The sequence below is a fragment of the Lichenostomus cassidix genome, chromosome 7 (genome assembly GCF_008360975.1).
Source record: "Lichenostomus cassidix isolate B80296 chromosome 7, HeHo_3.0, whole genome shotgun sequence".
Lineage (NCBI taxonomy): Eukaryota > Metazoa > Chordata > Aves > Passeriformes > Meliphagidae > Lichenostomus > Lichenostomus cassidix.
In genome coordinates, this window is record NC_139488.1 from 22,779,248 (window position 1) to 22,805,776 (window position 26,529).

The 26,529-nt window shown below is 51.7% G+C and overlaps 2 protein-coding genes across 2 annotated transcripts; one reads left to right on the forward strand and one right to left on the reverse strand.

The window, feature by feature from the left end:
- Positions 1-229: 229 nt before the first annotated feature.
- Positions 230-20,904, reverse strand: ARPC2 (actin related protein 2/3 complex subunit 2). The gene is made up of 10 exons (XM_085066808.1): positions 20,734-20,904; positions 10,273-10,307; positions 9,193-9,305; positions 7,147-7,192; positions 6,333-6,519; positions 5,811-5,904; positions 3,417-3,543; positions 1,930-2,030; positions 1,473-1,573; positions 230-670 (listed from the first exon to the last, which is right to left on the reverse strand). The coding sequence occupies exons 1-10, from the start codon at positions 20,805-20,807 to the stop codon at positions 646-648; spliced, it is 903 nt and encodes a 300-aa protein (XP_084922934.1). The 5' UTR covers positions 20,808-20,904; the 3' UTR covers positions 230-645.
- Positions 20,905-21,477: 573 nt separating this feature from the next.
- LOC146434793 (C-X-C chemokine receptor type 2-like) lies at positions 21,478-25,630 on the forward strand. The gene is made up of 2 exons (XM_085066811.1): positions 21,478-22,533; positions 24,227-25,630. Exons 1-2 carry the CDS (start codon positions 22,107-22,109, stop codon positions 25,306-25,308), a joined length of 1,509 nt encoding a protein of 502 aa, XP_084922937.1. The 5' UTR covers positions 21,478-22,106; the 3' UTR covers positions 25,309-25,630.
- The last annotated feature ends 899 nt before the right edge of the window (positions 25,631-26,529 follow it).

The following is a 26,529-nucleotide window of genomic DNA, read 5'->3' on the forward strand; positions in this document are numbered from 1 at the left end:
GGTAGGAGTGAAGGGGGCAGGTTGCTAGCTGAAGGCAGGAGAATCCTGCCCTATGCAGTCTAGGAGTTCCCTAACAGAACAGGCTATTCCCAGATCTGGGTACAGCACCCCTAAGTTCACTAAAAGTAATTTGTTCCACAATACAGGAATTATCTCCTTTGGGGCTGTGACTCCAAGCACCCCTTCCAGGGCAAGGTCACATGCGTTGACAAGCCAAGCCCCACAGCCCTTTAAGATAGAAAGATCTTCTTTATTAATGAACCCCAACAGTATTTCTTCAGATACAGGAGTTTTGAACTCAAATACTCAGAAGAAAACAAGTTAATATTGCATTATTCTCATAAGAAATACTGCAACTTATTTCCGGTAACATATTGCAAAGCGAAACAGCTTGAAAAGAAAAAAAAATTAAAAAAGAAAAGAAATTAAGTCAATCAAACTGGAATTAAAGTTTTGTTTCTTGGAACGATCGAGTCCTCGCAAGCACAGCTCGTTTCTGCAGATTACTCCCCCAACTGTCGTACAAACAGACCCCAGTTGCTTGAATTCCTTATGAGCCCACAGAGGTGCAACATTAAAAGCTACGATTATCGGGTAGCAAGTGCCCCAACCTTCGTCCTCCACGGCAGCCTCAGTGACCCGGCATTAACGGGTTGTGAACGTCTTCCCCCTGAAAGGATGCAGAGAGAAGTCAGCACAGCCCCAGGGGGCTGTGGGGCACGTGCAGCCAAGCTCTCTAAGCCAGGCAGGCACTGCTGGGTTGGAGCTCACAGGGTCTGTGGCTGCAGAACCAGGTCATGGGGCTGGGGAGGGGATGGCTTTTGCAGAGGAGACAACCCTCCTGCCCCAAGGCAGAATGCGAAGGGGACATGACAGGACACACAGAAAAAAGGGACACCAAAGGGCTCTGGGACAAGCAGAGGGAAAGGGACCTAAGTGAAACATGTTCACACAACGGCTCTCCTCCATCCACTTCATTCTGGGCTGCTTGTTCACAAGAGGGAGCCAGCCAGCATGGTAGCCTGGGAGCGCTCCTAGCCCAAACCATCAGCTGGCCAAGGAAAGCCAGTGATGCTGACCAGCTGCAGACACACTGGGCAGCAAGACCTGGTCCAGTGCCCACAAACACCAAGGAAGGACCTGGCTCCTCTCCCTGCCATGAGCTGGAGCTGCCCCCAGAGCTGGACAGCCAGCTCTAACGTAACAGGGGAAAAGCCCCAGGAATGCCACTAAGAGCTTGGTGGGGGGGAAATAGAGACACCAGGGCTTGCAAGGCCGTCCTTTTGTGAAGGACCTGGCAGCACAGGGTTTTACTACAGACCCAGCTCCTCACAGAACATCTGAGGCAATAAGCTGTGGGTCACCCCCACAGCACCCCAGCCTGCCCTGGACTACAGTATGCCAAGCTGAGCAAGACCAAGCTTGTAGCTGGCAGAGAAGCCCAGAGTGCCAGACCCTGCTTTACTACTCACGTGATTGTTTTCATTTCTTTCTTCTCTGCGTCTGGACGGGCACGGTTGAGCACCTTGAGGAAATCTGACGTTTTTGCCCTCATACGCGTGTGAATGTAGGCCTGTGTTTCATTAGGACAAAATGGGGACATGTCAGGATCCTGTCTTCACAGCTGAGATTTCAGGACATGTCAAAGCCAGGTCACTCTGAACAACTACCCTCATTTCTGTTCCCAGAAAGGAAATAAACCAGATCCAAAAGGGAAAAATGCTACTTCACTGCTAGAATGGGAAGAAAAAAAGTCTTGTGTCCAAGAGCAGGGTGAAGGCAATGATGCATCACTTGCCACCACTGCATGACTGGGGAGGGCAACAGCAGACTCTAGTGTTCTTAAGGAGCACCTCTGTCCCCTGCTTCTCCCCTTCAGCACCCAGGTTAGGTGGGCTAAAGCCACCCTGTGTTCCCCAGCCCTCGTACCTTCGAGCACTTGATGTGATAGTGCAGATAGTCCCGGAATGTGTGGATCAGGTTTATGGTGTTGTCTCTGGCTGCAGCATTGGTGTGACGGGGGAACAACACTGAAAGAAGAGGCAAACACAGACCATTAGTACCTCCTGAGACTGCCCAAGGCCTTCAGTACCCTCCAGTCCTGGAGGCTTCAGGGTGTGCTGCATTGAATCCCTGCCTTGCTCTCTATACAGAGGCCTTTACTCTAGACATATACCAAGATTAGGCAGCACTTGGGATTTTAAATACAAGGCTTAAGAGCACTTTTCCATGTTTCCCACAGCAGCCTGTGCACTCTGCAGGATGCAGGCAAGGCCAGGTGCCCAGAAACAATGGCACTGTAGGAAACTGCATGAAGCTGAATCAGTGCTTGGGAGCTGCAACTGGAGGAGCAAGCTGGGAGGCAGACCTGGGCACCCAGGCTGCTCAACCAATTTCAAGATCCAGTCTGCCCTGAGGTTTTGAAATTGGCTGTGGATCTTTGCCTGGCAGCTGCCTGGCCCTGTAACAGACTTGGATACAAGCAGGTAGCTTGCTCTTTCCATAAGCCTGTGCTCTGCTAGGTGTCCCAGATCCAACGGCTGAAAGAACATTTTGTTTGGGTGATGATCTCACCTGAGACCATCAGATCAGATAACTGGGAAATTTAGTCTCAACAAGAATGAAGTATGTGCCATACCAGGCCTGCCCTTTCCATAGCTGACAGCTGCCTGGGCCTCAAGGCACCATTCCCAGCACAGGAGGAAGGCAGTGCTACCTTCACCTTTCCCTGCAGTGTCTGTGCTCCATCTCTGAGCTCCAAACTACAGGAATGCTGGCCTGAGAGACCCTAATAACACAACCAACTGACACGCCCAATTTCTCTGGAAGAGACCTATCCCTTTGAACAGGGCAAGGTTTAGACTCCTCAACACTGCTACCCCTACTGCTACTGACAGGGGGAAGTCATGGCTCTGTTGGCCACCACCTCTGCAGGCAGGAGAAAGTGGCTCATGAGTGTTTGGCCCAGAGCAAAGAGGCAGAGCTGGAGAAGCAGATTGCACTGCCCTGCTGCTACTCTCTGCCTCTGCTGCTCAAGCACTGCACAGTTCCCAGCAGCTGGATAACCTGTAAGTACAGCTGCATGAAACCTTTCACAAGAAACCCAGTTTCCACAATGTCACAGGAAAGCCACTCTTCCTTTTGCTCCCAAGTACTGAACTTATTTTTTGTAGGCAGACACTAAACAGCTCACTCTCCACTTCCACATCTTCTGGCCCACAGCACAGCTGAGGTGACCTGATACAGAAAAGGGACACTCCAAAGGGCGCATACAAGACAGAATGCAACCCCAGAGTCCCTGCAGCCCTCAACAACCCACTTCAACATTCAGGGAAGGTGAATTCCTTTCTGTTTTTCATGCAGCAGCAGGAACCTCTCCTCCCCCAGCATCCACAAGCTCAGAGCTGCCTGCGTACCAAAGGTGATGTAGCCAATATTATCGCCAACGGCTGCGTCCGTGTCTTTCAGTTCCAAGGGTGGCTCCCTGTGGCTGAAGAGCACCTGTGGGGCTGTGTGACTGGCCCGGCGACCCTCCTTGAACTCCTGAACAAGACAAAGAGAAGGTGATTCCCACTGTGACCCTTCAGCAACATGCTGGGAAAGCAAATGGGGTTTCCTCACTCCCAAAGGGCAATGAACAGAAGGTTGCCCAGCTTTCCCTGAATGGATCAAGTTCATCAGGCCAAACACCTGGAAAGTGACTCTTTTCCCCAGCAAAACCAGCCCAAAATGCATGGCTGTCTTGGGTTTATACATGACTGTAGCACAGACCCTCAGCCAGCATGGCTTTCAGAACCACCTGCCATGGGTGTTTTGTGGAAGAGACACCTCAGTCTGAGCAAGCATATGAGACAGCACAGCTCCTGCTGGAACTTCAATGCTCCCAGTGGAAGTGGGCAGTGCCCATCACCCCAGAGGAACAAAAATTCCCAGGAAGGGCTGCAAGATCTCCATCACACCTCATGCAAAGGTTCTGCCATTTGAGAAACCATCTCCTACCAAGAGTCCACCCAGGCATCAAGAGGCATCTGGGGGTTTGAAGCTTGTATGCGAAGCCTGCTCCTCTTAACACTTCCCTACACCTTGAAACAATACCTTCAGGCAGGGAGATCCTTTCCCCCATCTCTGACAGCAGCACAACCCCCACCTCACAGGAAAGGTACTGGCTCTGCATTTCAGGAACTGTAAGGACCACCTCTAAGTGGGACTGGGAATGTTCAGAGACCATTCTCCTGCCCCAAGGCAGGGCAGTCTCCCCTCTGCCTCACTGACCTCCAGCCCAACCTACACATCATCAACTACCCTTGGCCTCTCCTCTGAGCAGAGATCCCCCTTGGAAAGGCAGGAGCATCCATGCCCCTTTTAGAGTAGATCACTGGGGCTTCCCTAATGAAATGCTTAGCTTGCACTTCTGCCTGCTTATGCCAGAGGGTGAAATGGTTCAAATGGCTTCACTGGTTAGTTAATGGTCACATTTTCTCCATGAGAGCCCAGATGAGCAGCCACCATGCCCAGCTGTGTTATGCAAGAGCAATAGCTGGGGGGAAAGAGCCAGTGTGACTCAGAGTGGAAATTCCTGTGGCTGGGCAGCGGCAGGGTTTGCTGTTATAAAAACCAAGAATTCGGGACATGGAGACTCCGGGACAGCTGCTGCCTTGAAGCACTGCCAGCTCCCCAGGAGCCTCACTAACCCCATTTTGTTCACATCATGTCTCCCTTCCCATTTTAAAAGCTGAATTCCAGCCTGAGGGATATGCTTGGTGGGGAAAACCTCAAAGCCAGAGCAGATGCCCTGCCTGTAGCTAATGAACACAGTGAACAGAGTTGTGAAGTAAGACTTCTATTGCAACAGACCCTCTTCTGATGGCACCCATCACAGGTAAACTGGTCTCCAGCAACATGGGCCTGTCCAACTTGCTGTCCATGAGCCTGTCAGTAGCATTGCCTGGCGCCCCAAAACGAGTGGGTTAAAGCTCCTCTATCCCTGGAGCACCCTGTTGGTCCTGCTCCATGGCCATGCTCACACAGGAGGCTCCCCAGGAGCTTCAGCAGATGAGTGAGGTGGGCAAGTGACATGGATGAACACATGTACCAGCATGCACTGCGCCTCCCCAGCTGCATGCAGATGTGTCAGTCTCCACGGGCTGCTCACAATCATTCACAGGCAAGCAAAGTGTTTACTAGAAGTCTCTCAATGCTTCCCAGCTAAACAGCAGTTCCAAAAGGTAGCTGAGTCCAGAGGGACTTGGCATTATGATTGGTTCAAGCCTACAAATTCAGTATATTCACAGGTCTACAAAGCTGAAATTTGAGAGCTGTCACACTGAGTTGCTGAGTCTTTTTGCATCATTTGAGCATTAGCAGGAAGAAACTTCAAGGTGAAGACCACTCTCAGCTCCATCTCAGGTGTGGCATGACATTGTTTGACCCTTCCTCTCCCTTTACAGCCTCCTCAACATGTTGAGCTCTTCAGCTGGCTAGTGATCCCTACACCATAGCTACCCACACTACAGTGTCTCAATGTGGGGACTGAAATAGTCACTGTGGTGTTTCCCACCTGTAACACATAATATGGTTGGTTGTCCAAATGAGCAAGACTATTGATACAGATGCCAATGCACAAGCCAGGAAAATATACTGCCTATTTCTATTAGCATGTTCTTCCATCCCAATGCAGCATGCAGCAAAGCATTTACATGTGTTAAACTGCCTTTGTGCTCACTTCAGCCACTTATTTGGCAACGCTGCTTCAAACAAGCAGGCATCTGAATTGAGGACCAAACCCTTTCCCCGTAATTCAGCTTCCATACCTGCATAAACACCTTTCCGATCACCACGTCATCGTCATCCTTAAATACCGTGCTGAACACAACCGTGACACGGTCCTTCTTTGCCTCAACATACCTGCAGGTGGGAGAGAGAGAACCCAGCTGTGAACCAGAGCTAACAAGTTCAACTGGATGAGGAAGCAACTGTGTGACAAGGTCAAGTAGATACAACAGCCATTCACAGGCCTGGCTGCTGAAAATTTCCCCTCCCTTGAGACAGTATTTACAGGGAGCAAAACATTTCTGTTGGGAGTGGCCAGTTCCTCTCCTGCGTGCAGCCACAAGTGCTGCCACTAACAGAGACTCTTGTGTAACATCCCAGCAGCCCGAGGCATGAGGATTACCCTCATGGGATATTTGTGGCATCCTAGGACAGGCCCTTACTACCCTGCCAAAGCATGGAGCAGTAGGATTTCCTGACTTTCCACCACAACCTATAGCTATGCACACGAGCAGACAACTGACCACTGTCCAATCCCCATGCTGCTTGGTTTGAACACTTACATTGTCTCATCGTCCCTGTAGTGGATGACTGCTCTTTTTTCTCCTTCTTTGCCCTCTTCCTGGAATTTGAAATACTTCTCAAAGACTGAAGCAAAGCAGTTGCGCTTCAACATGCCGGCTTGGTGCACAATGGCATCCTTGTCTGCGGGAAGGTTCTCCAGGTCGTAGAGCAAAGAGACATTGTAACCTGGGAAGGGACAGCCACTAACTTTAATAATCTACATAGGGCCCTTATGAAAGCAGAGACATTTTCTGTAAAGAGAGACCTACAGTCCCACTTTTGCCTTAAATCCTCCTAAAAGCCCCAGGGGTGAGTTCTTCCCACTCCAAGCACTGCCAAAAGCCATGCCTGAACTCGGCGCGTGGCCATGGCAACGTTCCCAGGGCTCCTTCCCAAGCTCCCAGACACACGTGCTGGCTGAACTGATCCCAAGTTTTTGCAGTGAGTAGGAAGAGATGTTGTCACAGGTAACCATGGTTTTCCTGTGTCTCACAAAGCATCTTTGAGAAGAACAAAGACCCCAACCATGAGGAACAGAGGCTTCCTGGAGGAGGACTGCATAAAGAATTACAGCTTGTGCTGCAAGCTACTTCAGCCCTGACGTGTCTGAGCCACCTTTTAAACTGGCAATTTCAAATTGCCATTCATTGTATAGAGAGCCCCAGATATCAAGCTCTTCAAGTGCAGCCCTCATATGAGCATTTCTCAGGTGACTTAAGTAATTCTGGAATTGCATTTGCGCACACACACACACACACACACACACACACACACACACACATACACACAGAGTGAATGTTATTGCAGGCTTACCTGATTCAGGATTTACCAAGTAGCTTCCATAGACTTTCTTCAATACCTAGAAAAGAAAATAAACATTGAGAGCACAAGCTATCAAGAGTTGTTTCCTCCTGCACAGCCTAGGCCACATTTGGTCTTTTAGAAATATCAAGTCACAGCACCTGCTTCCCCTAGTCTAAGAGAACTTAGACAAATATTAAATCATCGACTTATAGTACTATTGGCTGTTGCTGCTCTAGGGAGGGCTCCCTGAACTCCACTGACAGGGGACATACTGCAGGAGAGGACTCAAAACTGGAACTTTTTCAAGTTCTTGCTAGTTGGACTTGTGCGGGGAAGAAGCCATACAGCTCGTATCTTCAAAGGAGAACTATCAGCAGAGCCTGACACAACAGATCTGGTGGCTACGACTTTTCCTTACATTCAAAGGCAAACGCAAAGTCGGTCCGGTGCCTCTCCTCACAGGACAGCAAGCTCAGAGCACACAATGGCCTGGTGATCACACACTGTCTCAGCCTATTGCATGGACAGATGGGGATGGGGAGGAGACTGCCAGGCAGCTTGGATGCCTCCCAGAAGCAGAACCGCCTACAGCACAGCAAAAACCTTTCTTCAAACATAATCACTGCTGAATTTTACATCAATGGCAATTTCCAACTGAGCCATAGCTCTGTGTCAATGAGGGGGCCAGGAACAGAAGGTATTTCACAGGGAAGAATACAACAATGCTGTGGCAGAACTGGCCCTCCTGGGATGACACCCACTACCACGTGGAAAGGATACACAGGCTCTCTGCATGCCAAAAACTCCTCTCAGCAGACAGCCTGCCTGCAGTGGCCCAAGAAGATGCCCTGTCTTAGCAGGAACCCCACTTAGCATTCGTCACAGTGGGGTTTCACCAAAGACAGAGCAGAAACAAGCAACATGGTCTGCAGGGAAGTACAGAAAGCAGCATTGTGACAACTGGAGATTTAGAAATGTAACTTCTATTTAGTCAGCACTTCCAAGGCAGTCCTGCACAGATCCCATTTTGCTCTAGAAGTTTAGGAAGTTGCCTTCCACCACTACCACAATGGCTGCTGGTGTGCAGTGCTGTCAGTCGCTCGCCCACCACAGGGTTCTCTTGGGATCACACACTGCACTGATCCTCACTGAACATGCTGGGAAGGCTCCACCATTTGGGCTGCTTGACACTCCTGATGCCAGCACCACTGCCTTCAGTAGTGGGCAATGCTGCTCCTAGAAAGCTCTGCATTCAGGAACAGGGAAGCAGGACAGTCATATCTCTTCTGACTTAGGTGGGTCTTGTGGCAATTCATAGGAATTCACTTTGGGTTCAAATCACCTCTCACTAGATGCACGATAAACTGATGGAGCAATTTCCTTGTTTTTTCCAAGGACAGACACCCAGAGGCAAAAGACTGCTGAAAAGCCCTGGGTGAACCCCATTCGCTACCACGCAGAGATTTGAAAACTGACTCAGGAACTGAGTCACACTTCCTGCCTCACCATCCAACCACAGCTCAGAGAGGCTCCTTCTTTCTTCCATAAATGGTCCTCTGTAGCCACGGCCCAGTCCACAGGAACTGAGCCTGCGACTTCACACAGCAGCAGTGAAAACGGAACCAGTCTGCACAGCAAGGCCTGCACACGCAGCAGGACCCCAGCACTTGCTCTCATGTGTGGTTAAGAGTCAGAAGAGAAGCACCACAGATCTGTCTTGGTGCCTTCCTTCACTTGTGGGCTCAACACATCAGTCAGGGAAACTATTTCTACATGGTGAGGCTTTGCTTTGGACTTGCAAAATTAGTGGTGCCTTCTGCCTTTCAGGCTGCAGGGTCATACAAGATGACTACTTATTCATGAGAGAGTGTGAACACACTTGCCCTTGTCTTTCAGCAAAGTGGCACTCCTGGTTGGCTGGAAGGCTGCTCCTTTGACCAGTGTGAGATGGGAGCACAGATGCTTCTCTAAGTGTCATATGTTAGATCTATCAACATCATGAGGGCATTGCCAACACAGTATTTGTAGGCAGAAGGCCTGGAGATGCTTACTCACCTCATCAGCACCGTGTTCCTGGAGTTCCTTGTAGAATTTCAGAGAAATACTGACCATCACTTTTGTCTTGTCTCCATTGGGGTTTGAAATATGGTAAAGGACTCCATCAAAGTCTAAGAAGCAAGCAAGAGAAATGTGAGGGAACAGGAACCAGCTCCTATTTCTGAAGGTTTTCCCTATACATTCTGGTAACTGCATAAAGTGCCACTGCTCCTCTTCCTCCAGCCCTCACACATACAGCAAGAGAGAAACCCGCAAATTAAGGAAAGTGGTAATGTCATGTAGGGAGACCTGTTATCATTCACAGGGCTGAAACAGTTTTGACACCTGTCCATCACAGAAAGCTTTAGTCTAGTGTCATTTAGCATCTCTGGCAAATCCGCTTGTGCTCAGTGCACAAGGATACAAACATGCAGAGATGGGAGCCTTCTGGATGGCCAGCACAGAAAGTGACTGACATGCCCACCAGGCCAGAGCTGCAGCCTGGAGGAGAAAACCTCTCTGCCAGCAAAGGCAGCTCAGCCGCTGCCTGCTGTGACAGCTTCCACTTCACTGCAGAATGGGCTGGGAGGGCAAGAGGCAGGGAAAGGCAACCCTCCAGCTACCTAGCAAGCTCCACTTCCCCACAGAGCTTTGCAGCTTACACAGATTCTTGATAACAGAAGCAAAAAATCAGTTGCTGAATGAGTACTTGAACTTCCCTGGCATTTCTCTTCCTGGAGAGCAAACTTGAGGTGATGAATCCATTTTGCCTGTCACCCTAAGTCAGCTTCCTAACGACCCAAACCAGATGATGCTAAAGAGCTCATAACAAGTAGCACCAAGGGTAGGACTGGAGAACAGATGAGGTAAAAGAGAAGAGCTATGTAGCAGGCACACACCAAAACACTACCACCAATGAACTCAGTGCTGTAGGGAAGTCCCAGGGAAGGCAGACAGACAGAGAAATAGTCAGGCAGCCAAGAAATCCCCAGCTCTGGGGATACTGCAGGATCTCCACACCGCCCCTGCCCAGTGGTGTGGGCAGACTGTTAAAGCCAGCCCTTGGTTCAGAGAAGTCAAGAGAGCTGTGGATCTTACCTGCAAATGTTACTTCTACTGCCTCTGGTTTATTTCTAAAAAGCAAAGAAAACAAAGGAGGTAAATGAGAACTCAAGCAGCAGCCTCCAAGCTGTGAAGGAAAGAGGATTAATTTCCAATGCCTTATTTCTAACAGGCAGCTCTTCCTCAAAACCCTCCTATCTCCTGCTGTTCAGCTAGTAGTAACCTTTGACAAGAGATCTTAGACTTCTCCCCATAATCACCAGTTTAACCCCAGATGACACAAAACAGACCTTAAAGCTGGCAGATTGCTATTATTTGTAGTTTATTAATAGATTTTGACATCACACATTTCCAGTTAGAAATGTCTAAGAAAGCTACTCTTTACTAAGAAGTTTGTTTTCACAAGTTGTACAGAACAGCCATGACACAGGTTTTGGGGCAGAGGCTCTTTTGTAAGGTCCTGCAATACCAGTTCATGGAAGGAGCTGAGTAATCCTTCCTGACACAGTGCCCCCTTCGCCATCAACACCAGCTCTGCAAATGCATTGATATAACTTGCTTGCAGATAAGACCCCTTTTCCAAGTCAAAGGTTAGGAGCAAGCCAAAGAAAAAAAAACTTCCCAGATGTTAATTTCATCCTGCCCCCCTTCCAAAACACCCCCACATTTTGCTAGCAACCTCTGCAGAAAAACTGTAGCTCTGGGTGTGCTCTAACACTGCCCTGAGTGGTCTCTGGGACCCCTGATCAGCAACAGAACCCCTTGCAAGCCAAAGGCACATCACATCTTATGCTGTGACTATGAAGATAAAACTGCTTCTTAACAAACCCGATTTTGAAATTTGTCCATGATCTGTAGAAGAGTAGGACTCCATGAAAGATGTAACTGCTTCTGGAAGGTCATTTCATTGGGATTGGCACTACATAACTGCTTTCACAGCTCCAAGGGGACTTGTATTAATAGGTCATTCTCCAACAGGGAATGATGCAAAGGTATCTCCACTGCTGAGTGCAGGTGTGGAAAATGAGAACAGGATAAAAATGCCAGGCTGCTACCGCTGTTTCACACTGTATCTCCACTTATTTTTCAAAAGTGGATGATATTAGAGTACAGGCTAATGCTGCTTCTAACAGAAATCTAGTTTCTAACAGTTCACTCACACCTGTCTGAACCAACATACTGAAATAATTCCCCAGAGTAAAGCCAGTGGTCTCAACTATGCTGCTGCTGCTCAGAGATCAGCTTCAACCTTTTTGCCAAAACTTGCTCTTCCACACACTTGTGTGCTGCTGGGTATTGACTACACTGTGGTACATACACCGAGAAAGGTTGGGGAAAGTGATGACTCAATATCTACTTTTCCTCAACATATTCTTTAACAATTTAAATTATTTTATCTCAGCAGAAAGCACTGTTTTTCCATCAGCTTTTCTGCAGTCAGCCTCATTTCTGGAAGGCAGAAATGACCACAATGTGCTAAAACTCAAGCTGGGCAGTACAGGCAGACCAAGGCATAGCACAGCACTGATCCCAGACACTCACTGGGTCAACAACATTTTACTCCAGTGGAAAGGAAGGAATTATCCCTTAGATGGAGATCCTAAGTGGAAATGAAGAGGTGTTCCTGCTTCTTGAAAGTGATTAGCTGTAAAAGGCAACAGCCTTTTTTTTGTCTGAAGGCTGGAGAGCCTCTGTCCTTTGTGCCACATTGCTGAAGATAAAAACCACACACTTGAAAGAAGCAGTGCAAGTGCACCCAAAGCAGGTCCTTTAGTTTAAGAGCTACGCCAGCTACCTGTGACCTCTCTTGCTTTCATTTTCCCTTCCCAGCTGGGCCTGAGACAGGCTCAGCAGGCATCCCTGGCTGCAGATTTAGCTTGGGCTCTAGAAAAGGGGAGCAATTCCCCAAGCCATGTCCAAGGCACTTCTGCTCACTGAGGATAGCTCAGAGCAGAGATGAAAGAAAATCCCACTGATCCCACTCGGTCAGTCGATGCAGACGTGTTCTTCTTTTAGAGCACCACGCTCAGATGTGGGAATCAGCTTGGATGGCAGTATCAATTTTTATAAAAAAAGAAACCTATGTAGGAAGCTTTAAAGATAGCACAGTCAGGCACATGAGAGCTAGGAATATTAAACAGGATGCATCCTTAAACCTCTGTTCCATCTTCTCAGAGTTACACTGTTGCGGTTTAGGAGGATGTTACAGCAGACTTTACCCTAGAGCTTCTCTACCCGGCTCAGTTCAGCGCCTCAGTGCTCCAAACCCCCTGTCCCAGGGCTGGACACTGCGCTCTCACCGGCTGGGGAGCCATAAGGCTAGCTCTGGTTCGTCTGCTTCCACAACCGGCGGTGATAAAGGAGGCGAGGAGGGTCTATGCGTTGTGTCCATGGAAGATGTTTATTCGCATGGTGCAGCAGAGGCCAACGACCTCCCCGAGGCAGAGATGCCTCGAGGGCGAAGGCCTCACATGCACAGCCACATGTGGAGCATAGACACACGTGGAGCATAGACGCAAGATGGCGGAGGGTAAGGGGTTTATAGGGAAACAGAGAGGGGCAGGGACAGCACACAGCCCAGTGACCTCTGGGCACAGGGGAGGTACAGGGGCGGAGTTAGGGTACAGGAACCAATAGGGGAAACCCGAGGGAGTGGCCAGGGCCACGTGGGGTTAGGGTACAGGAACCAATAGGGAAAACTGGGGGCGTGGCTAGGACTATGTGGAGTAGGGGAGGCAGGACAATAGGTGACAAGTACAGTCGTTAAGAAAGGGGTGTGGGAAACTTGCAGCTATTATCACAATATTACACCTTTCAAACGCCATTCAAACACACATGGAGCTGACACCTCCCAGATCCCCCACTCCCAGCAGAGCCCTCCAAATACAGCACCTCCCTCTGAGAAATGTAAGGAAGTGGCTTACAGCCAGCATACTGGAGTGGCTTTCCCGAGGAAGGATGATTCCCCATTTGGTCAGACTGTACCCAGGGGATGGCAGGAAAATCACTCATCACATAACTGAAGAAGCCAAGCAAGACCACGAACTGGAGCTGGTTGATGGCTCTGCATGAGAGCCTTTGTTCTGCACACAAAAGCTCACTGCTAACACAGCTGGGTTTGAGCCTGTCATTGTGCAAATGTCATTTCTTAGAGAAGTTATTTTAATGCTGATTTCCCAAGTGGCTCAGTTCCGCTACTTGGGGATGGTGAGGAGGGGGGGTATTTAAGGGAAAAGAAGGTAACTGGGCAGAACTTTGGGTGCTGAATATTCAACCACTTCCCGGCACAGCCTCAGTGAAGCAAGAGCTCACGTGAGCCGCATACAGAGCTCCTTGCAGCTACGCTGGCCCTATCACCTACAGCATGGTGGGTTTTCTGCCTCAGCAAGCACACACTTAAGTAACCTGGGCCTGGCCTGGCCCAGGGGAGGACAGGGAAGAGCACTGAAGTGTGTCTGGCAGCAAAGTGAGCCCTCTCAGCCTTCCACAGTTCAGGAGCTTTACAGTCACAATGTTTAAAGTGCTTCTATTTATTTTTCTGGCTCACCTCATCAAAACTACCCTGGCTACTTAAAATATTCCTACAACAGAAAAAACACCCCTTTTTCTACCTGGATTTTCGTTCCCACATCAAGAAGTCCCCAGGCAGAAGAGAGAGGAGCTCTCACCTCCAGCCTTCCGTAGTTTCTGGATGAGCAGCAGTGCTGCAGGTCACACGCACATGATCACTTCCCCTTGACCTTCCACCAACAAAAATAGCTCTGTGGAGGCACAGCGTGTCCTCTCTGTGTTCAGTCCTCCCTGCTCTTGTGCGGGCGAAGGCTCAGTGCATAGGATTCCCAGCAGGCCAGGGATGGGGCCTGGGGAACCAGTCACTGAGGGTGGGTACCAGTTACTGTCAGGTTACTGGCATGATCTCAAAGTGCTCTGCCTGGTCTAGCATGCCCTGGTGTCCCTTGCCTCCATGAGGAGACCCTCTACACCCATAGCAAGAATAGGCAGTTTAGCAGCTTGGTGCTGAATGACTCTAAATCCAAGCCATCCCTAAGTCCTAGATAGACTGTAAAACCCAACTGGGCAGCCAGGAGCTCCTTTGGGGTTCACTTCTACCCCTGATCCAAATCTCTGAGAAACAGACTAAGCCTAGCTATACTCGGAAGATTTCAGACAGGACAGCTCATCCACTCCTGGGGCAGAGACCTGCTGTGACCCCTCCAAGCTCCTTACCACCAATGTTACCTGAACCACAGCATCCCCCAGTGACCTTCCTTGTTTGCTACCCTCTGCCCTGAATGGACAATAAAACCAGCTCATACCAGGAATTACTGAGACAGCTTCTCTCTGCACTGAACACTGAATCCAGACCAGACCTTTCTGCAAACCCCTGCCTGAATTCTGATGCTAAAATGGCAGCTGTTCCCAGCAGCAGTCTGTTTTGTGATAACACTTACTAGGTCTGAAGTCAAACCCACACCAAATCCCATCTGCCCTCTGCTTGTAACAGTAAAAGACCCTGACAGGTTTTATGTCTTCTTGCCTGTGTTCCTCCTATTCATCTCCAAACGGCTCCTACACCCTGTCTATCTAACACAGAGCCAGCTCCAAATCAGATTTTTCACTCCAGCAGAATATCTGTGAAGAGCCACAGTGCCCATGGAGAAACACCAGCGAGCACTTAAGAGCAACAGCAAATCTTTTTTCTGATAGCATTACCTAAATTTTGACTCAGACAACTTCCCAACTTCCCTGTTTCATTCTCAGGCCACAGAGGCTCTTAGCCATATGTGACAACAAATTTAAGAACAGAAGAGTGAAGACTGTAATTATACAGAACTTTCATCTTCTCTGTTAAAATGACCTAACTGCTAACTTGGCTGACAACCATACTGAAGCATCTCCCAGATCACAATTAAGGCCTCTATCAAATAATGGAGAATGGCAATTATTTTACACGCTGCAGCCATGCAGATACTCTAATCTCTCGCCCCATAGGAAAGGAAAAACAGAAAGAAAAGGGGGTATTTCAAAGCTTAAAGCTCTGAGCAGAGATTTCCAATCACCAGAATGAACACACGATTTGGATAAAGTGAGACAGATTCAGTGGCAGACTGCAGGCTCTCGCTACAGAAAGGTCACCCCAATAAAAAAAAAAAATTATGAGCAATGTCTAAAATTATCTGAACAGTTCCTACACTCCTGGGCCCCAGTCAGCTAACAAAAGCCTCCCCACGTAAGCTGTGGGAGCATATGTAATCAAGGAGCTCCCATAGCTCTGGCAGCCCACCCACCATGAACTCGAGCGGGAGTGCTCTATCAGGTGGGTGGTGCCGAGCAGTGTACAGCAGCCCCTACACATGCCAACTCTCCCCTCTTGGTTAGGTGACACCTCCATGCCCAAGCTTTTCACTTGCTGTGTGCCCAATAGCCTGGAGGAGCAGGCTGGTAGGAAAGCAGTGGGATTCACAGTGGACAAAGCACGGATGGTCCTGCAACATGCCAGCACTGGCAGGTCCCCTTCCAGCTAGGTCTTTGTCCTGTGCCTCTCTGTTTCAGTTATAGGCAGACAGCCTATGGTTCCCCACCAGAGTGATCCAGAGCTCTGCCAGTGTCTGGGGAAGAGCCTCACTGTGCACACACTATTTGCTGTGTTACTTTAGCATAGTGACGGATACTTACTCTTCTTTGGTGTCAGGCATTGGTAGCTGCAGTGAGAACCACTCTTGGAAGATAAAACAGAACAGGTCCCTCTTAGGAACCCGAGACGAAAATTGAGGCTGGAGTGACGACAGAACCACCTGTGAAAGCCTAACACTTTTCAGCTCTGGCTTCTCTTCCCTCCTGTTCCCTGTGCTGTTGCACAAAAGTGGAGCACTGCCTACTTCCATCCAGACAGAGGTGGTTCACAATCCACTGTTAATGCAAAGTCACCTTCCCTGGTGTCTGAAGCAAGATGTGCTGTGGCAGCCCAGGAGCTATGCTCCAACACCTACAGCACACTCAGTCAACGTGGACAGCCAGGCTGTACAACGAGCACTGCCCATGCCAGCTAAACTCAAGGGTACCTCTTTCTGCCAGCAGCATTTCCTGAGCACTCCTCAGTCAGGCAGACTGAGTTTCAGCAGGTGAGGTTGTGCCTGGAGAGATGTGCAGCTCCAGGCTCCGCTTGTGATGACACTGAGCCAGCACCTGCCACTGCTGCTGAAGAGGAGAGATCTGATCCCTGTTCCATGGCTGCACCACAGTGAGCAGCCATGACACAATGAATGGGATAAGGAAACTCATCTAAGCTAAAAATACCCCATTTTGCCTGTTTAATTTTAACCTAGGTCACTTCCCCAGTCCTGTTTCCCTTGAAACCACAAAAATGCCTCTGTCAGCAAGAAGGAGGGGGTAGCAGAGGAACAATCTCTGGTTTTGCTGGGGTCTCTGAGCATCCCTGAAGCACTGGAGCCACATATGGCCACAATCACTCCTGAACAGAGTTCCTCAGTAGCGCCCAGAAGGATTCAAAGCTCCTCTACCCTCCCAGCACAAGCAACAGCCTCCAAACGCTCCTCAGTCTCCCCACGGTGAACTCACTTCACGTCATAACACGAAGTTTTCACTGCCTGGGTGCAGCCAGGGCTCAGCCTCTGTGTCTGAAAGGCTCAGCTCTGCAGCCCACGAGCACCAAGTAACCGCAGGTGGGAAATACCATAAAGCAGACGGGCGCAGCTTCAGCCCAGCTCCTGCCAGTTCACAGGAACCACTCTGCATCAGGGAAGTTCAAGCTTCAGCTGATTTCCTATGCAGCTAATGGTCAGGAAGCCCTGCAGATCTGTAGAAGCCTGCAGATCTGAAGCCCTACTAATGTCTGTAAAGAAACAAACAATTTGAGATTTTCTTCCCTCCACCCCCAACCTAGGAAAAGGCATGCTGTACCCCAGCTATGCAAATCTGTGTTCTTTTGCACAGTGGGTAAATAATAAGTAGCAGTTTGAGACAGATGATTATTTTACTAAAGATTTTGGGTAAGCTATGTATGACTGGAAAACCAAGCCCTAAGACCAAAGCTCTGTGAAACACTAGGGTCAGTTAAATTAGAGCAGGACCAAACTGGATGGCAAATCTGTCAGTGTTAAACAGAACAAGTATTCACCAGACACAGAAGACAATCATCAAAATGTTTACACTTGAAGTGTTTGTGGGGTTTTTTTTTATGTCTGTGTGGTTAGCAAAGGGAAGCAATGATGAGAAACAAGATCTTCCAACTGGTAGAGCTGATCTCCTCACATCGCATTTCTATCAGAAATGGGAAAACCCACCTGTGACACCAGCTTCTAGGCAACATCTCAAGTACAAATGAATTGGTCAAAAGCTTATGGGAGCTTTCTCTTGACATGCAAAAAGCTCATGAGCCAATCTCATTTCAACAAACTTATTTCCAGGCAGTGACAAGGTATTCCCACACTTTCAAATGCTTGAAAGCTTCAGCAGCAAATTCCTAACTCAAGTTATTTCAACACATTCTGTTAGCTTTACGCTTTTATTTTACAATGTGGTTGGTTTAAGAGAATAGATTCAAACCAAGAAATTACTAGAACTAAATAAAGAAAAAAATCAGATGCATTGAAGTCCATTATCTGTTAGCACCTTGATCTAAATATCACCTTTCAACAGTGGCTGTCCAAAGAGGTGAGATTTCCATGGGGTTTACCCACAAAACCAAATTAAATTTGAAATTACCCTGTTTACTGGTGAATGCTGCCAAGCCCTTGCTGCCAAGGACCTTGTCAAGGGAGGATTCTCAGAGGTGGGTTAGGCCCTGCCTCAAGTGCTGATCTGTGTCTGCAGTCCTTCCAAGGTACCTTTCACACCAGGTACTCCGGGACAGCTGATGGACCTCCACACAGAGCAGATTTCGACATACATGGCAATAATGTTATGGCAGTTAATTAATTCCAGCTTCTAAACATGGCCTAGTTCTATATGGCAAGGTGAAATGTGGAGTGTCTCCCACCTAACAGCACAGGAAAGCTCTGCAGGGATCTGCCAAACTATGGCTGCACTGCAGCAGTGGGAAGCAGAGGGGAGTGACACAGCCCATATCACAGGACAAGTCTCTGGCAAAGGATTTGGAAATGAACCCTGCCCTGCTACATTTCCAGGCTGGCACTGAAGCCACCAGGCACACCTGGCTCTGAGATAACCACTATTGACAAATCCCTGCATCACATCTGCTGCACTCCTGGGTTAGAGCAAATAATGCAAACCCAACATCCAGCCTCCCAGTCACCAAATTCTTCAAAGCTTGACCTTACCCTGACGGTCCTGTGTTTGTCCCCAAGACACACCTTGGAACAACCATCACCAAAATAGCAAAAGACAGGAAAATCCCTTCCTGTCTCAAGGCTGTGCACCCCAGGGGTAGTCCCAGAGCTGTGGCCATAGGCAAAAGAAATATCACTTTAATAAATGTTTTGTAACACCCGTTCCTTAGAAGACTTGAAACCAGAAGAAACCTCCCTGCACCTCACTGCCCTGTACTTGTTCCCCCTGGACAGGGTGACACCAGAGCAAGCACAGAAGAAAATTCAGAAGTAAACGTCTTCCACACCTCCAGGCACAAGGCACAAAACTTATCTAGAAATACCATCTAAAGAACAGAACATGCCACAGATGACTAAGAGGCAGAAGCAGAGCACCATCAGCCACCCTACGAATTGATCCAGGAACAATTGGTACTTCAGGCACGCGTGCCAACACACGAGTGAGGTGGCTTTGCCACACAGCAAAATGGAAGGGGCCTGCAGGCTGGTGCAGAGCAAGCAACCCCAGCTCTGTTCACAGAGGTAGGGTTTTAGGGTGCATTTAAACCTGCAAACTGCTGCCTCCACATCACATCAACACAGGGACACACACACATTCTTCTCTCTCTGTCAGGAAGACTGCCTTGGTACGGACTTCAGATCGACCTGCTGTTCTGACACTCACTAGAAACCTCTGTACATGCCATATTTTCTAATGGATGCAGCTGCAATACCACAGTGGTCACCTGGGAGCTCTCTCTTCCCAGTGTGGTTGTCTGTGCTCTGGGGAAACTTGTTGCATTAAATGATCAGGGCTCAAGAAGAATCAAAATCTGTGAGCAGCTCAGGTATCCTCCAAGGCAGAGCAGCTTGTGAGATTATTTTATGGAAAAAGCCACCAAAACAAAACAAAACAAAACAAAAAAACAATCCAAGCAACAAGTCAACTTGTAGGGGGAAATCAGAGGAAGTGGCCTCTGTCAACATTCTGCACACAAAAGGCTGAGAGCTTCAAAAACCTCTGGACAAAAAAGGTAACACAGCACCTGGCTGAGAGGTCCTTTCCTGCAGCAGCCTCAGCTGTGCCTTGTGAGGCGCCAGGGCAGGCTCCACCCCAGAGATAACACCACCGTGCTTTGCCTCTCAAGGCTTTGTCTCTGTACAAAGGTGTCTCAGTCAGCAGGCAGTGCAGCGAGCCCATGGGCCACTCAGCTGTAGATAAGGACATTCACACTGAAGGGACTTCCTTCCAAGCTAAGCTGTGTCCTCACATGCATCTTTACAGTGCTCAGGTATGCAACACTCGCAGTAAAAAAAACGCTGGCTGCCCAGGGACTACACTGTCCCAGCCAGAGATGTGAGTGCAAACCAGATCCCCCAGCCTGCCCCCGAGGCCAGGACAGCCACCAGGCTGGCACCAGGGGCCGTGGATGACCCGTGGCACTGTATCCGTTCTGCTAGAGAAAGCAAAGAGGGAGCAAGCTGGAATGTGCTCTCCACCCCCAGAGCAAAAGGCTGAGGCCGTGACTCCACACACAGGCTTCCTGCTCCTCGGCTCCCCCTACACATTCTGTACCAAGCGCTGGCACCACGCTGATGAAGCCCGGTTCACGCAAAGCACACACGCTGCAAATCCACCTACCTCCCTTCCCAACTTCCTCCTTGTCCAGGCCCTGTCCTCCAGCGCACCTCGGCACTGCAATTTCCAATACCCCTCCCAGATCCGTCCCGCTCCTCCGGTGCTCCCCACTGCTCTGGCACTAACGACCCCATAGAGCCTCACTCTCCCCTCCACCACTGCCTGTCCCACTCTGCTCCCTCATTCCCCAGGCCTTCCCTCTGCCCAAGCTCTGCCCATCTCCACCGCCCTCAGCTCAGCTGCCGCACCCTGACCACCCTCCTCCCAGCCCCTGCACTCTGCAGGCCCCCACGCCGTGCCCGCTCTGCTCCCGGGGCCGCCACCCGGTAACCCCGTACCCGCCGGCTCGGTGCCGCTCCCCGCCACTCTCCGGCCACACATCCTGCCTTGTCACCATTCCCCAGACACCACCTTCCGCCCGTCTCACCCCATCCCTCCCCAGCACCACCCTCCAAGCTCTACCCTGTGCCCGGGCGCCTGGCACGGCCCGGGCCCGCCAGCCACCGCCCCCTCGCCCCTCCCTCGGTGCGCGGACCCGTCCCCGCCCCGCCCCGGCTCCCCTGCTCCTACCCGGCGGCCGCGCCCTCGAACTTGAGCGTGAGGGTCTCCTCGATGATGCGGTTGTTGACCTCGAGCAGGATCATGTCGGTGCCGGGAGCGGCTCTGAGGGAGCCGAGCCCGCTGCGCGCACCGGGGACCCGCCCGAGCCTGCGCCGCCGCTTCCGCTCTCGCGCCCGCGCGTCACATCCGCCTCGGCGCCGCCGCACGCGCAGCCCCCGCCCTGCCCCGCCCTCGCCCCGCCCACCCACAGTGACGTCACGAGCAGCCCCGCCCACCGCCCCGCGGCGGGGGCGGGAGGGGAATGGGGGCGTTCGAGTGTTTGGGGATCGATAAATGTCATGGGATACGAGTGGAGGGGCGGCCTGGGCGTGCTCGCGGTATGGGCATCACCCCCAGCTGGGGCGGGGATATGGGGTGCGCCTGGGATATAGGAGTCCCTGAACGTGTGAGGTGCCTCCCCCCGGTCACGGGATGCTCCCAGTGTATGGAGGTCCCCGAAACAGTGGGGTGCCCTTAGGATTATAGGGACACTCCAGGAAGTAGCAGGTGTGCCCCAGAGTAGGGGGGGTCTGTGTAAAGAATTGGTGCTCCGGGAGGTTGGGGGTGCTTACAGGGGAAAGTGGTGTCTTGCACAACGGATAATTTCAGGGCCACAGAGCCCCAAAAATGTGATAGGTGACTCAGGGAGAAATTACAGGGGATGGGGACACCCTAGGAGGACTGTAATGGTGTCCTGGAGCTGGGGGTTGCCCAAAACCATCAGGTGTTCCTAGAGAATAGGAGTGTTCTTGGGTCTGTGGTGATACCCAAGGCACATGATGGTGGCACTTACCAGGTGACCCCAGGGAAGAGAGGTGCCCCAAAAGTGTGGGGGCTATGACTGACAAGCATGGAAAGCTGTGAGAATGGGGGTGCTCAAAGGATCCGTGAGTGCCCCAGAGGAATGCCCTTGGGTGCAGGTTTCCCCTAAAGGCAATAGGGATGTTCAGAGCCAGGGCATTCGCCAAGTCTGTGGGGCTGGCACAGGGGCACGGCTCTGTCTGATGGCAAAGCTTAACTTGGCTTAGCTTGGCATGGCACAGACAAGGCAGGAGGGACATGGGGCTCTACTCTGAGGGGGTCCCCACGGCAGGAGGTAAACCAGGGTAAGCCAGCACTGCAATCCCCCTGTGCATCCCCCAAATGCTGACACCACCTTTGCTCTACCAATGAGAAACTGAGGCAGAGCCCTGCACTGCCATCACCCACTGGTATGGCCTCTGCTCTCGTGGGGGGACTGCAGCACACAGGGGTGCCTTGAAGGGGAGCCCCGCAACCACTGAGGGCCTGGGGACAAAGTGGAGACCCCCACCGGGAGACCCCCGGGGTGCATCACTGCAGGGATGACAATGAACCCCTGGCTGCACCCCCAGTGCGGGATGGCCTGGGACATCCTGGGACAGGAGGGTGACACGGGGCTGCAAGCTCCCCTGAGCCTGGGAAAGACATCTGGGGGGACCAGGGAAGGGTCCCTGTGGCTGCCACTTCCGCTTCATGCTGGGAGAAGATTTTGCAACATTTCCTCCCCGGGCAGTATAAAGTGGCGACGGACGGAAGGGGTACTGCGAGGCTGCTCGGCAGCAGGTGAGGGATCCTCTGCCTGGCGAGACTCCTGGGTCTGGTGCTGCCCTGCATCCTACCACTCTTCGTGCCAGAGCCATTTGGGGGTGACATCTGGATTTAGACCCGTGCCTGTGTGCTTTCCAGTGAGAAACAGCTCGGGATTGGGAGAAGACCCCAGACTTGAGGGGACGGCGACAGCAGTAAGCAGTGAGTCCCTGGGGTGCTCCACTGGACATTGTGGCTTTCCTTGGGCTTTGACAGCCCCTCAGCACCCATGTGAGCCCTTTCACATGTGGAGCAGGCTGGGGGCTGGGGTGGGCTTCTCCAGCTGCCCAAGAGGCTGCTTTGTGCGAGGGTAGAGGGAGGTGCTGGGTGGGGGCACCCAGGGCACAGCTGAGGGCTCATCTGGGTTACAAACCCTCCATAGTCCCCACGGCCATCAGGTTTGGGTGCCATGGAGAAAAAGTGCCTGCTCCCATTTCCTTGCACAGTGATGAGCTGGGAGAATGCTTCCCCATGGCATCTCCCTCCTTCCTCCCCACTGGGAGCCCCACAGGGCTACCTCATTGTCCCCCAGTCCTTCCAGGGTCATGAGGGGAAATGGGGTGCTGCTTGTTATCCCCAGCTGGACCAGCTGTGGGGTATCTCTGTGTGGTACACCCGGGGAATACCTGCTTCCTGAGGAACCATCAGAATTTTGGAGTGGGGAGGCAGAAAAAGCAGCCAGAAATAGACAGAGGGGAAGCACTGGTATCAGGCTCTGCCCCGTGCCCGTGGCAGCCCCACTTGGGAGGACATTCCCCCATCGGCACTGGCAGCATCCCTGGCTGCAGTCCTCTAGGTTTCTGATGCCTCAGCATCCCAGCATCACCACTCCAGGATTACTATCCCTGGATCACTGCAAGAGAGGGGACAGCAGAGCCAGGGAGGGATTTTTCCGGGCAGACACTAGCCCAACTGCAGCAGAGAATTCCCATCAGGCAAAAGGGGAAAATTGCTCCCAGGGATGGTTTGGGTTCAAACAGGGCCAAGTCAGGGCTGGGGACCCCACAGCACTGGGAGATTCAGCACCCCAAGCAGTCCTGGCATCTCCAAGCCCTGGAGGGGTTGCGGGCTCAGAAATGGGGCAGAAGGGTGAAACTGGAGTGAAACAAGAGTCCAGATCCATACTGGGAGAAGGCTGAAAGCCAGTGGTCTTTGGAGAGGCAGGAACAGAGCAAGCTCACCATCTCCTCTATGTGAGGAGACAGGACGAGCGACTGCCACCTGTGATTTCCCCATCGAGGCTGAGCACAGGGGACATGGAGATGCCCAGCAGTCTGAGCAACAGGAAAACCAGAGATGTAATATTTCCAAAGCTGCCTGCAAAGTGTGACATATGTTTCCGTCCGGAGCTTGAAACCACTCCCTCAGGAGCAAGACCAGGAGGGGGAAGAAGAGCACAAAAACACCTTCAGGCATTCTTTAGTGCTGCCTGCCCCAGGCACTGTGACTGCAGCCTCACTGCTGGCTGAGGCGGCAGGAGGGACAGCTCCAGCAGCAATGCTTGAGGGGGTGGAGAGTCTGGTGATGGGGAAGCCCCCCAACCTGAGAAAAGGTGATAAGTCTGTGGGGGAACCCCTTCTTCCACAAGAGTCAGGGAAGGGACAGGATTGGGGTGAAGTGAAGGAGACTGAAGCATGCAGGGGGTGTTTTAGATGGGGCATATGAGACAGTGTCCCCTTGCAGCACTGACCATTACCTGGCATGGTGTGGATATAGTGCAGTGATGAAGAACAGCTGCCCACTAGCTGGAAGGGGACCTGAGGGACAAAGGAGATGCCATAGGACCCAGAGATGCTGTCTCCTCTGGCCCACACTACTCTGCCACCCCACACTCATGCCATTTTGTCCTCCACAGGCAAAATGGAGCCCTTATCCTTCAGTGGGGATCTGTCCAACATCTTCTACCTTTACAACTACAGCTATGACTACAGCACAGCCATGCCTGACACGGCTATCTCATCCTCTCCCTGCCGGCCTGAAAGCTCTGTCCTCAACAAGTACCTGGTGGTGGTGATCTACTGCCTTGTCTTCATCCTCAGTGTGGTGGGGAATGGGCTGGTGGTGCTGGTGGTGACCTCCAGCCACACCAGCCGCTCTGTCACCGACGTCTACCTGCTCAACCTGGCTGTGGCAGACCTGCTCTTCGCTTTCAGCCTGCCGCTCTGGGCCGCCTACCGAGCCCACGAGTGGGTCTTTGGCACTGTGATGTGCAAAGCCATCTCCATGCTGCAGGAAGCCAACTTCTACAGCGGCATCCTTCTGCTGGCCTGCATCAGTGTGGACCGCTACCTGGCCATTGTCTATGCCACACGGGCTGCCACTGAGAAGAGGCACTGGGTGAAGTTTGTCTGCTTGGGCATCTGGGTCTTCTCCATGCTGCTCTCCCTGCCCGTGCTGCTCTTCCGTGAGGCTTTCCGCTCACCCAACAATGGCACCGTGTGCTACGAGCGCATCAGCGAAGGGGACACGGCCAAGTGGCGGGTGGTGCTGCGGATCCTGCCGCAGACCTTCGGCTTTGTCTTGCCCCTCCTGGTGATGCTCTTCTGCTATGGTGTCACCATCCACACCCTCCTGCAGACCAAGAATGCTCAGAAACAGCGGGCCATGAAGGTCATCTTTGCTGTGGTGCTGGTCTTCCTCATCTGCTGGCTGCCCTACAACATCACACTGGTGAGCGACACCCTCATGAGGACACAGGCCATTGCTGAGACCTGTGAGAGGAGGAACCGCATCGACACAGCCCTCTCTGTCACGCAGGTCCTGGGCTTTGCCCACAGCTGCATCAACCCCATCATCTATGCCTTCATCGGTCAAAAGTTTCGCAACAGCTTCCTCAAGATCTTGGCGCAGCGTGGGCTGATCAGCAAGGATGCTGTTGCCCGCTACGGCCGTGCCTCCTATGCCTCCACCTCTGGCAATACATCCACCACTCTCTGAGCCCTACTGGAACCCATTCCTTGTGGCTCCCAGCAGGTCCCAGCACTCCACACACCTCAGCATCCTCATCTAGCCCCCTGGAATTGGGTGGTGATGCCATGGGGAGGGGCATGGCCACCACTGGATGCTGGACCCCAACTGGAAGGGGGCTTGGGTGGCAAGGTGGTAGGACTGCATTGCCAGGGGAGTGATGTGAAGTGTTGCCCACCCTCCCCTCTCTTTGGGACAAAGCCTGTGACCCTGGGGATTTTGTGAGCCTGCTGTGGGGATGGTGTTTTTACCAGATGACCATCCAGCAATAAAGGAGTTGGTGGGTTGATCACCCATGTCTGGCTCCTCTTTGCCACGGAAAGGTAGATGCCAGGACAGGACCAGGGCACATCTCTGGGGACAGTGCCAAAACAGTGGTGCCAGATAAGCCTGTCAGGGTGTGGGTAACCCTGCTTCCAGGACAGGGTTTGGCATCCTGTGCATTCCCAGAGGGGACCAAAACCCAGGTTTTGCTTCCTACAGCTCCCCAGTCAGTTCCTGGCACATCCCTGGTACAAAGGTCTCCACGTGGAGTCTACCCCACCTGGGAATAATGTCATTCTCTTCTCAACCCCAATCCAAACCCCAGCAGAGCAAATCACTGAAAGATCCCTGAGCAGCCCCTCACACCAAGCCAGCCCTGTGACCCTGGCCTGAAGGGTGCCAGCAAGCCAGGCAACCCCACTCCCCTGCAATGCCATGGTGACAGGACATTGTTGTGCAAAGGGTGAGAACCTGTGCCTTACACAACCGGGATGTTTCCGCCCTGGCTTGGGTAACTGAGGCTGACACTTGACAGGTCAAGGAGCTGAAGAAGGGACTGTGACCCTGCTGGGGACTCTCCTGCCACTCTGTGTGCCAGGCATCAGGATGTGTGCCCCAGCACTCCTCAGCGTCTCTCCACTGGGGTCCCATACTGCTCCTCCACTGACTTTGATCCAGGTTCCTAGGGGTCTAGAACAATGGGGGCCTCAGCAGGTGTCACCCATGTGCTGGTTCATGAGCTGTCTACCCTCCCCACTGTGGGATGGTGCAGGCTCATCCTGGCTGCAGCTGGGACACCTTTTTAGAGATAATTTCTCCCCAGGCAGACTTGAACATCCCCACACCAGCATTCTCCCACCCCACACCCAGCCTGGGTGTCAATCTGGCAGTGACCGATAGATGAGACGGAAGCCACAGGGGTAGCAG